Here is a 12,378-nt window from a genome sequence, read left to right as displayed (position 1 = left end):
AAGAAATCAAGATGAAATGTTGCTGTGCCAACCTATAGACTGAAAAGTAACAAATGCTCGCCAGCTCAGTAAATAAAAGCAAAATGTACCCATTGGTTTTATGTTAGGGGCTCTGGGAAGGGGTCACGGAATTAGCTCAGTGAACATCGCCTGCCTACAGTTAAGGGGTTTGTAAATCATTTTCATTGTTGTTGGTGGGATACAACACAGAAGTCAAGATGAAATGTTGGGGTGCTACTCTATAGACTCAAAGTAACAAACACTCGATGGCGCTGTAAATAAATAAAAATAAAATCTACCTATTGGCTGTATCTTAGGGGCTTTATGGAGGGGTCTCAGAATTAGCTCAGTGAACATCACCTGGCTGCCTACAGTTAAGGGGTTTTCAATTCATTTTCATTGTTTTTGATGGAGGGCAACACAGAAGTCAAGATGAACTGTTTGGGGTACCAACACATAGACGCAATACATAAATAAAAGTAAAATCTAGCCATTGGCTATACCTTAGGGGCTTTATGGAGGGGTCATGTAATTAGCTAAGTGAACATCGCCTGAATACAGTTAAGGGGTTTGTAAATCATTTTCATTGTCATTGGTGGGATACAACACAGAAGTCAAGATGAAATGTTGGGGTGCCACCCTATAGACTCAAAGTAACAAACACTTGATGGCGCTGTAAATAAATAAAAACAAAATCTAGCTATTGGGGCTTTATGGAGGGGTCTCAGAATTAGCTCAGTGAACATCACCTGACTGCCTACAGTTGGGGTGGTTTTAATTCATTTTCATTGTCGTTGATGGAGGGCAACATAGAAGTCAAGATGAAATGTTTGGGGTGCCAACCCATTGACGCAATAAATAAATAAAAGTAAAATCTAGCCATTGACTGTATTTTAGGGGCTTTATGGAGGGGGTCTCAGAATTAGGTCAGTAGACATGGCCTGTGAGGGCGGCACGGTGGCGCAGTGGTAGCACTGCTGCCTCGCAGTTAGGAGACCTGAGGTTCGCTTCCCGGGTCCTCCCTGCGTGGAGTTTGCATGTTCTCCCAGTGTCTGCGTGGGTTTCCTCCCACAGTCCAAAGACATGCTGGTTAGGTGGACTGGCGATTCTAAATTGGCCCTAGTGTGTGCTTGGTGTGTTTGTGTGTGTCCTGCGGTGGGTTGGCACCCTGCCCGGGATTGGTTCCTGCCTTGTGCCCTGTGTTGGCTGGGATTGGCTCCAGCAGACCCCCGTGACCCTGTGTTCGGATTCAGCGGGTTGGAAAATGGATGGATGGACATTGCCTGTCTACAGTCAACCAGTTTTCAATTCATTTTCATTGTTGTTGATGGAGGGCAAGACAGAAGTCAAGACGAAATGTTGAGGTGCCAACTGGGCCACCCCATAGACTCAAAGTAACAAACGCTTAATGGCGCAGTAAATAAAAGCAAAGTCTAGCCATTGGCTGTACCTTTGGGGCTTTATGGAGGGGGTCTCAGAATTAGCTCAGTGGACATTGCCTGTCTACAGTTAAGGGGCTTTTAATTCATTTTCATTGTCATTGATGGGGTGCAACAGCCCAGCCACGTTCAGAGTCACTTCAGTTGCCTTTCTGATGCTCGGTTTGAACTTCAGCAGGTGGTCTGGTCGATGTCTACAGGCCGAAATGCATTGACTTGCTGCCCTGTGATTGGCTGTTGAGATATTTGCATTAACAAGCAGGTGTACCTAATAAAGTGGCCGGTGAGAGAGTATAATACAATGGTAGAAACGGCTTTGTTCTTGCGCTGCCTCCCCACCATCCCCAGAAAGGGCAGACACAGACCACCACAACAACTTGCAAGGCAAAATTCAAGAATAAATGACACTTCTCACTAAACGTGACCAAAGACGGCTTTATTTCAATTTCTTTACCTTGAAATGCCGTCCTCATTGAAGGTCTCTAAGTTAAGGAGTGAAGGAAAACGTGAATGAGAAGAATAACACTGGCGCGGTTTGAAGAGTTCTTTTTTTTTATTCATTTCGTAAAGTGTTTTCTTTTTTTTCCCGTATCACTGACTACAATCTGCCAGAGGAAGAGACGGACATTTTCCCGACGATCGCCTGACTTGATGTGACATGCACTCTGTTGTCCCTGACAGTTTTGTTCTGTAAATCTCAGCAGGGATGCCTGGGGTGTGTGAGATGGGAAGTCGCAGTGGCAGATGATGGACACATGTGCTTCTGCATTGTCATTACCCACTTTCGGTCATTCTGCGCTTGAACTGGGAGGAACAATGTCTAAATACTGACATTACAAGAAGGTGACATTAAAGGTTTATGTCAGACACTCGGGCTGTAAACTTGCCAGGCATTTGAAGAGCAACGCCAACCTGAACATCAGAGAAAACATTCACCCGTACTTAATGCAACTGAAACACACATACAGTACAGTGAGTGCCCTTTGGAAGGTTCCATTATTCCTTGGTTTGCCCCTCTGCTCCACAATTTAAAATTACAAATCAAACAATTCAGACATTGTGATTAAAGTGCACACTGCAGACTTTCATTTAAGAGGGTTTGCACTTACGCTTTTTCTATACGGTCCCCCCATTTCAGAGTACCATAATGTTTGGGACACGACAGGTCTATTAAAGCTGTTGTAATATTTAGGACTTTGTCACATATCCCGGGCGGCATGGTGGCGCAGTGGGTAGCGCTGCTGCCTCGCAGTTGGGAGACCTGGGGACCTGGGTTCGATTCCCGGGTCCTCCCTGTGTGGAGTTTGCATGTTCTCCCCGTGTCTGCGTGGGTTTCCTCCGGGCGCTTCGGTTTCCTCCCACAGTCCAAAGACATGCAGGTTAAGTGGATTGACGATTCTAAATTGTCCCTAGTGTGTGCTTGGTGTGTGGGTGTGTTTGTGTGTGTCCTGCGGTGGGTTGGCACCCTGCCCAGTATTGGTTCCTGCTTTGTGCCCTGTGTTGGCTGGGATTGGCTCCAGCAGACCCCCGTGACCCTGTGTTCGGATTCAGCGGGTTGGAAAATGGATGGATGTCACATATCCCAGCATGCAATGGAAACTTGAAGTCTGAGATTCACAGACATCACCAGGTGCTGAGGGTTCTTCTCTGGTGATGCTCTGCCAAGCCCCGTCATCTTCAGCTCCTGCTTGTCCCTTTAAGTTTCCTCCTCAGCATATGGAAGGCCTGCTCAGTTGGACTGAAGTCGGGAGACTGGTTTGGCCATTCAAGAATTTCCCATTTTTTCACTTTGATAAACTGCTGTGTGGCATCAGCAGTGTGTTTGGCTCCTTATCTTGTGGTAGGATGAGGCGCCGTCCAGTGACTTTGGAGGTCTTTACTGGAACTCGAGTAGATCAGATGTTTCTACACACCTCAAAATTCATTGTGTGTCTGCCATCAGCAGTTCCATCATCAGTGAAGAGAAGTGTGCCAGGACTTGTGCCAGCCATACATGCCCAAGCCAGAACACCCCCCAGCACCACCATGTTTAACAGATGAGGTGGTCTGTTTTGGATCTCGGGCAGTTCCTTTTCAACTCCACACTTTGCTCTTCTCATCACTCTGATGAGGTTCATCTTGGTCTCGTCTGGCCACAAGACCTTTTCCCAGAATTCTGCAGGCTCTTTGATGTCCTTTTTCACAAACTGTAATCTGGCCGTCCTGTTTTTGTGGTTTGCATCTTGCAGTGTGGTCTCTTAAGTCTTCTGCTGATAGTCATCTCTGACACGTCCACATCGGCCCCCTGCAGAGACCACTTCTGATCTGTCACACAGGCGTTGGGGGCTTTTTCTTCACTGTAGTGAGGGTTCTTCTGTCCTCAGCAGTGGAGGTCTTCCTTGGCCTACCAGTCCCTTTGTGATTTTTGAGCCCACCAGTGTGTTCTTTCTTCTTCATGATATTCCAGACAGTTAATTGAGGACCCCCCCCTAAGGTTTTCCTGATGTCTCCAGTGGTTTTATTCTTGTATTTCAGCATCATGATGGCTTCTTTGGCTTTCATTAGCACAGCTCTTGTCATCACTCTGATGAGGTTCATCGTGGTCTCGTTTGTCCACAAGACCTTTTCCCAGAATTCTGCAAACTCTTTTTCGCAAACTGTAATCTGGCCGTCCTGTGTTTGTGGTGCTCATCTTGCAGTGTGGCCTCTGTGTTTCATCATCTCTGACACACACACACACATCGGCCCCCCTGAAGACTGTTTCTGATCTGTCACACAGGTGTTGACCATAATGAGGATTCATGTGTCCTCAGCAGTGGAGGTCTTCCTTGGCCTACCAGTCCCTTTGTGATTACTGAGCCCACCAGTGTGTTCTTTCTTCATCGTGATATTCCAGACAGTTGATTTCGGTCGCCCTAAGGGCTTCCTGATGTCTCCAATGCTTTTATTCTCATTTCTCAGCCTCATGATGGCTTCTTTGACTTGCATTGGCACAGCTCTTGTCCTCATGTTGAACAAGGGCAGCTACAGACTCTAAAGGGTAGAAGCAGGCCAAGGTATCTGATGAAGCCATGAAACCCACCTGAGGAATCACAAACACCTGGGACACCAGTGGTCCCAAACATTATTGGGGTGTAGAAAAAGTGTTGCGTGGCCAAAATGGATGCAAATCCCCTTCAAGTAGTTAATCCCAATGTCTGAACTGATTGATTTGTACATTTAAACCGTGGAGCAGAGGGGAGAATCAAAGACAAATGTGCTTTTGTCCCAAACATTGTGGAGGCCACTGCACTTTAATATAAAGCTTTTATTAATTAACCAGATGTCTTACATTTGGCAGGTTTATCATTATCGTGTCACTGTACGTGACATGTCTTCAAGAGTCCTGCTTGTCACAGTTCCACCGGCGGACACTAAGCGCTTACATGTCTGCTCAGCCGATTTGGTCAGCGGTGATAATTACCTCCCAAGATTTTTGGCAAGTCGTTAATTGTCTTTTCATTTCTCTGCACAGACTTTTTTTCCCCCCCCTTTTATTCCCTTTAATTTAATTGTTAATCTTCAGAAACTTGTCAGGGTGCTTTCTCCTTAACGTCATGGAAGAAGTTGATATTAAAGACGGGCTCAGAGAGACTCCTTTAAGGCACATTAAGAGAAAAGCTTTAGAACGCTTGGCTGGTATTTTCAAGTGAAGTTTTATGCCAGTGGTTTCCTTTTTGACACCCCTAGAAAATCTCTAATTTGTGTTCACACCCCCTACAAAAGTAATGTCACATTTGAAGATGAAGTCAGATTTCTCCGTTTTTGAACTGTAAACGGTGCTGTGGGTGAACAAACTCAGCTGAAAAAAAAAATGAACCTTTTAACTCTGTACATAAAATTTAAATATCACTTGAACAATTCCATCCATCCATTTACCAACCCGCTGAATCCAAACACAGGGTCACGGGGGTCTGCTGGAGCCAATCCCAGCCAACACAGGGCACAAGGCAGGAACCAGTCCCGGGCAGGGTGCCAACCCACCGCAGCACTTGAACAATTCACCTTTATAATTGTCAATAAATGTGTCCCCCCCCCCCACCATGAAGCTTAGCTGCTCGATTGACAATCTGGGGGTTGGGGTATCTCACGATGCATTAAGCACGATCAACAGATCGAGGGGTTTGAGAGATTTGGAGACCACCGTGAAGTAAAGGGTGCCAGCACGCTGTTAAGTAATGAAAACACAGTCGACGAGCTTTGTGTCCCCCCGACAGTACAAAAACAGACGCATTGCTGCGCTACGGCCAGGACCGCCAGCAGGACAGAAGGGTGGAGTGTAAGCAACAGGTGTTGCATCCTATTCAGTCCCCTCTGGTAAAAAAATGACAATCAAACCTCGAAATCAGGTGACGTTTCATAATCAGGGCTTGCCCAGAAGTCAGTCCTGGACCTCGGCCTTCTCTACGGATCACTGCAAGGTCCAAAGTCCGTTCTCTTAAATAAAAAACACAAAAATTAATTCCACTTTATCAACACTCCGACATGTTTCTGGTGACTCTTCCTATGAAGTCAGTAGACGGATTGGGAAAGCATGGGGGGTCATGAGGTCGCTGGGAAGGAGGTGTGTGGTGCTCCTGTTATCTCTGCAAAAGGGCGAAGGTCCAAGTCTTTAGAGTCCTGGTGCTTCCTGTCTTGCTATATGGTTCTGAGACATGGACTCTATCCAGTGACCTGAGATGAAGACTGGACTCTTTCGGTACTGTGTGTCTTCAGAGAATCCTTGGGTATCGCTGGTTTGACTTTGTGTTGCTCACGGAGTCCCGAATGAGGCACATGACCTGCAGTGTGAGGCAGCGTCAGTTACGGCACTACAGCCATGTGGCGCAATTACCTGAGGGTGATCCTGCTCCTCAGGACCCGAGTGGCGAGACCAGGCCAAGGGGATGCCCACGTAACACCTAGCTGCGACAGATAGAGGCAAATTTCTAGAGAGTGGGCCTGGACCGCATGTCTGCCTCTGTCAACCAGGATCCTAAGCTGTTTCATCATGTGCTGGGTGCAGAAACGCACTGTGCCAGTCTATGCTACCCAACCTGACCTAACCTGACTGACCAACTGTGAAGGCACATCTCTGCAGCTCAATCACAGGTGACAATTGTGTGCACAATATTTGATTCTTTTCATGTCATAGAAGAAGAGCCCAAACTAATAAATGACCTACAAGTGACGACAAGTCACAAAACGCACCTCACTTTAATTTTAGCAAATCGCAATGCAGCCTTCCTTCAAGGGGTGCAGGCACCCCAGCTTGGAAACCCCTGTTTTATGCGGGTGCTGCCCATATGTTTAAGTAGTTTATTTTTTACTTTCTCGTATTCGAAGTATAGGGAAAGAATCGTAATCCTCCAAAGATTTCGATGTTGAGATTTTGATGAATCTGATTTTCTTGTATACAAAGTATAGGGAAAATATTGGAATCATCCAAATATTCCATTTCGAGATTTTGATGAATCTCGATGTTTTAGACCTCCTTGACTTTCACATTATTGAAGTATAGGGAAAGTATTGCAATCCTCCAAAGATTCCATATTGAGATTTTGATGAATCTCAATGTTTTAGATCTCCCTGGCTTTCTTGTATGTGAAGTATGGAGAAAGTACAGTAGAGTCTTGCTTATCTGACATAAACGGGCAGGCAGAACGTCGGATAAGTGAAAATGTCAGATAATGGGAGGTGTTAAGAAAAAGCCTATTAAATGTCAAACTATGTTATAATTTAACACATTACGAACCTAATACAGTGGAACCTCAGCTCACGAACGTCTCTGAACACGTACAAATTGGGTTATGACCAAAAGTTAGCCAAACATTTGCCTCTGTTCATGACCACACACTCGGTATAGGAACAAGCCAGTTTCCCTTTCAGTTTGTGTGCGCTGATGATTTCCGCACGTGTTCAGTCTCTCCCTGTGCAGCGAGCGAGAGAGACACAGACAGACACACGCGTGCGCGAGAAAGAGAGACACACGCGAGAGAAAGAGAGACACACGCACGAGAAAGACGCACGCACGAATGAGAGAAAGAGACACACACGCGAAAGAAAGAGAGACATACGCACTAGAGAAAGAGAGACACGCGCACACGCGAGAGAAAAAGAGACGCACACACACACACGTGAGAGACACGCACGCCAGAGATGGCTAGCCACATAATCCACTGTAATCATGTTTTACAACAAAACAACAGAAAATGTAACTGAAAAAATGAACTTAGCAACAAAAAATAGACTACGCTCACACTCGCAACTTGCAGTTCTTGTTGCCGATTGATGCGTTTTTTTGTTGTTTTTTTTTGTGGTGGGACGTCGGATAATTCAGAATGTTGGATAAGCGATGGTTGGATAAGCGAGACTCTACTGTATTAGAATCCTCCAAAAATTCCATTTCAAGATTTTGATGAATCTCGATGTTATAGACCTCCCTGATTTCCTCCTATAGGGAAAGTATTGCAATCCTCCAAAGATTTGATTTTGAGGTTTTGATGAATCTCAATGTTTTAGATCTCCCTGACTTTCTCGTATATAAAGTATGGGGAAAATATTAGAATCCTCCAAAAATTCCATTTCGAGATTTTGATGAATCTCGATGTTATAGACCTCCCTGATTTCCTCCTATAGGGAAAGTATTGCAATCCTCCAAAGATTCGATTTTGAGATGTTGATGAATCTCAACGTTTTAGATCTCCCTGACTTTCTCTTATACAAAGTATGGGGAAAATATTAGAATCCTCCAAAAATTCCATTTCGAGATTTTGATGAATCTTGACGGTTTTAGACGTCCCCGAGTCCGAAAATACTATTTTTGAAATTATGTCTGTGTGTGTGTGTAAACACGATAACTTGAGTTTGCTTTCACTTCGGTTAACCAAATTTTGTATACAAGTATGAGGTACAAAAGGTAGATTTCTATCAACTTTTGAGCTATTTTCGCTAACCAGAAGTGGTACTTTACCTTTTATTCAGGCAGCTGCAGAGTCCGATTTATTCAACTTTACATTTATAATAATTGTTCAATATATTAATTTGATTTGATTTGTTGTTGATAGTTCTTTAATGTACATAATATAAAAATCTAATCATTGTCTTGCGGTTTACTCCTCAAATATCCATCCCCATATCTGAGTATACGAGAAAGTCGAGGAGAGACCACTAGGAGAGGTCAACAAACCAAAATGGTGGCTCAGTTTCAGCCAGATGTCTTGATTCCCTTGTATTTCAGTCTGATTCTTGTCCTGTGTAGAAATGTGACCATGTCGGGATTTGCAGCCGAGGGCCACGGAGTCGCCCCTGACACCTCGTTGCTCTCCAAAAACCGTACGTCCGATTACGACTTACCTTTAAACGTATCAATAAAAGTGGACAGCGAATTCATTGGTAATTAGTGCTCAGATTATTATGTGAAAGTATATTTGGTTTAGTATTCCTCCGGAGTGCAATAAAATAAAGGATAAAGCCTATAATCAAATAGCGTGTGAATATTAATGTAAAAAAAATCCTTGAGGTCCCCAGATCCCAAATGCAATTATTTTCTATTCACATTAATTATTCCTAACAGATGACATTAATGACTTTGAGTTAAAACTTGTGTAAAGAGGCCCGCACAAGATCAATGCTATTTAGAGAGGGGTCACTTTTAAACGCAACCGTCACATCGCAGGCAATCTCATTGGAAACATCTGCTGCGCATCAGCGGGATGAACAATTCCTGCTCACTTTTTTATTTGTGTGTCACGGATATCGTGAAATTGTAAATCTGTAGAAGCGTAACGTGCCTTTTGGTTGCCGCTCTCCTGTAAGGGAGGGAATGACGAAGACTGTGGGGTTGGGTGCTTTGCATAAGAAGCAGATAAAGTCATGAAAGGATGTTATTCCGGGCATATTTTTATCTAATTAATTTTATTATTTTAAAAAATGACATTTTTGTTTCATCTTACTACTTTGTTTCTTCACAGGAATATATGTCACCTTCACTTACTGGTGCATTGTTAGAAAATTATCACGACCGGAGCAGGTGGATTCGTGTTTCCTCTTGGAATGTTTGAAAGCCGTGAATTGTATTGATCTTAACGATCACAATCTGGTTCTTTCTAATTATTCTTCTACTTTGGGCTTCTGTTTTTCCAGAAACTTCACTCACGTATCATGGATCTATCAGCTGGGGACCTCATCTCAGACCCAGAAAGGAGTAAAATCTTCTTGCGGTCACAAGTCACTGAAGCCCCTTTTCATGTGAGCAATTCCTTTATTAAAACTGCTCTTGGCTTATTGTAAAGTCTCTCTCTTTGCACGCCGCGCCTCCGAATCGGAGATGAAATATCGCGCTCATCCTCCGAAAACATTATCGAGGATTAAAAATGCCTTTTTTTTTTCTTTCATTTCTCTCTCTCTCTATCTCCTCTCTTTCTCTCCCCTGAAATTCAATATCATGTCCCTGGTTGATAGAGCCGAGTGGAAAGTGTCACTTTGCACAAAGAGGAATAAATCTCAGTCATGTTCCCGGGACCCTGTTTTGTCTATTGATTACAGCTCACTCTCCGAGAAATGTCCAAGAAGCTTTTTTTTTTTTTTTATAAAGACTGTATAGCATATTACTCATCCAGCTTTTTTTTATGATATATTATGTATGAACTTTTAAAAATTCATGCGGCTGTGTTCAGGGTTTCAGTTCTGAGGAGATATTAGATTAACATGGCCAAAGACGAAACCCAAATCTGATACTGCTTTAATGCCTCGCTGTGGTATACAATGTATATATATATAGTTTTAAAAATGGACAATTATTTAATACATATTTTAACATACTGTAAATGTGAAATGGTATCAGTATAATTGGCCCAGCTCCGATCCTGGAGGGCCGCAGGGGCTGCAGCTTTTCTTTCTGACCCTTTTCCTAATCAGAGATCAGTTTTCACTCCTGATGAACTCCTTTGTCCCTTCATTTTAATAGCCAGTCCTCTGAACTTCATTCAAATGGCAGACAAACTGACATGAGGTGACCAGCTAAACTGGGGCTGCAAACTCCAACCAGTTTAATACAGTCTGGTTAATAATAATCACACAAGGAGTGCCACAATGGGCTTTAACAGGCCCTGACTTTTGACAGCCCCCCAGCCTTGACATTCTAAAAAGACAACAAAAAACTGCCAAAAAAAAAACCTTATAGGGAAAGGCAGCTCAAAGAAAAGGTAAAAGAGGGGTAAATACAGTAAGTACAATATACAGAACAGAAGTGATCCTCACGTATAGTGCACTATATATATATATGTGTGTGTGTGTGTATATACAGTATATATATTTATATATATGTGTGTGTGTATATACAGTATATATATTTCATATATATATATATATGTGTGTGTATATACAGTATATATTTATATATATATGTGTGTGTGTATATACAGTATATATATTTATATATATGTGTGTGTGTATATACAGTATATATATTTCATATATATATATATGTGTGTATATACAGTATATATTTATATATATATGTGTGTGTGTGTATATACAGTATATATATTTATATATATGTGTGTGTGTATATATACAGTATATATATTTATATATATATGTGTGTGTGTGTATATATACAGTATATATATATATATATATATATATATGTGTGTGTGTGTGTATATATACAGTATATATTTATATATAATGTGTGTGTGTATATACAGTATATATATTTATATATATGTGTGTGTGTATATATACAGTATATATATACTGTATATATATATGTGTGTGTATATACAGTATATATATTTATATATATATGTGTGTGTGTATATACAGTATATCTATTTATATATATATATATGTGTGTGTGTATATACAGTATATCTATTTATATATATATATATATATGTGTGTGTGTGTGTGTGTATACAGTATATATATATATATGTGTGTGTATATATACAGTATATATATATGTGTGTGTGTATATACAGTATATTTCATATATATGTGTGTGTATATACAGTATATATATTTATATATATGTGTGTGTGTGTGTATATACAGTATATATATTTATATATATATGTATGTGTGTGTGTGTATACAGTATATATATATATATGTGTGTGTGTGTATATACAGTATATATATTTATATATAATGTGTGTGTGTATATACAGTATATATATATGTGTGTGTGTGTATATACAGTATATATATGTGTGTGTGTGTATATACAGTATATATATTTATATATATGTGTGTGTGTGTATACAGTATATATATATATGTGTGTGTGTATATACAGTATATATATTTATATATAATGTGTGTGTATATACAGTATATATATGTGTGTGTGTGTGTATATACAGTATATATATATGTGTGTGTGTGTATATACAGTATATACAGTATATATATATGTGTGTGTGTATACAGTATATATAATGTGTGTGTGTATATACAGTATATATATATGTGTGTGTGTGTGTATACAGTATATATATTTATATATATGTGTGTGTGTGTATATACAGTATATATATTTATATATATATGTATGTGTGTGTGTGTATACAGTATATATATATATATGTGTGTGTGTATATACAGTATATATATTTATATATAATGTGTGTGTGTATATACAGTATATATATATATGTGTGTGTGTGTATATACAGTATATATATGTGTGTGTGTATATACAGTATATATATTTATATATATATATGTGTGTGTGTGTGTATACAGTATATATATATATATATATGTGTGTGTATATACAGTATATATATTTATATATAATGTGTGTGTATATACAGTATATATATATGTGTGTGTGTGTGTATATACAGTATATACAGTATATATATATATGTGTGTGTGTATATACAGTATATATAATGTGTGTGTGTATATACAGTATATATATATGTGTGTG

At 40.7% G+C, this 12,378-nt stretch overlaps 1 protein-coding gene across 4 annotated transcripts in view; it reads left to right on the top strand.

Annotated features, from left to right (window-relative positions):
• Nucleotides 1-12,378, top strand: part of LOC114656379 (nck-associated protein 5-like) — a 771,015-nt gene that overhangs the window by 557,702 nt on the left and 200,935 nt on the right. For all 4 annotated transcript variants that reach the window (XM_028807983.2, XM_051930744.1, XM_051930745.1 and 1 more), the window contains one exon: nt 9,582-9,686. In XM_028807983.2, the coding sequence (XP_028663816.2) occupies nt 9,582-9,686 (105 nt within the window). The remainder of the gene's footprint in view (nt 1-9,581; nt 9,687-12,378) is intronic.

Source organism: Erpetoichthys calabaricus, chromosome 8 (genome assembly GCF_900747795.2).
Source record: "Erpetoichthys calabaricus chromosome 8, fErpCal1.3, whole genome shotgun sequence".
Taxonomy (NCBI): domain Eukaryota; kingdom Metazoa; phylum Chordata; class Cladistia; order Polypteriformes; family Polypteridae; genus Erpetoichthys; species Erpetoichthys calabaricus.
The sequence above is the reverse complement of the archived record's forward strand: the minus strand, read 5'-3'. Positions and strand labels throughout refer to the sequence as shown.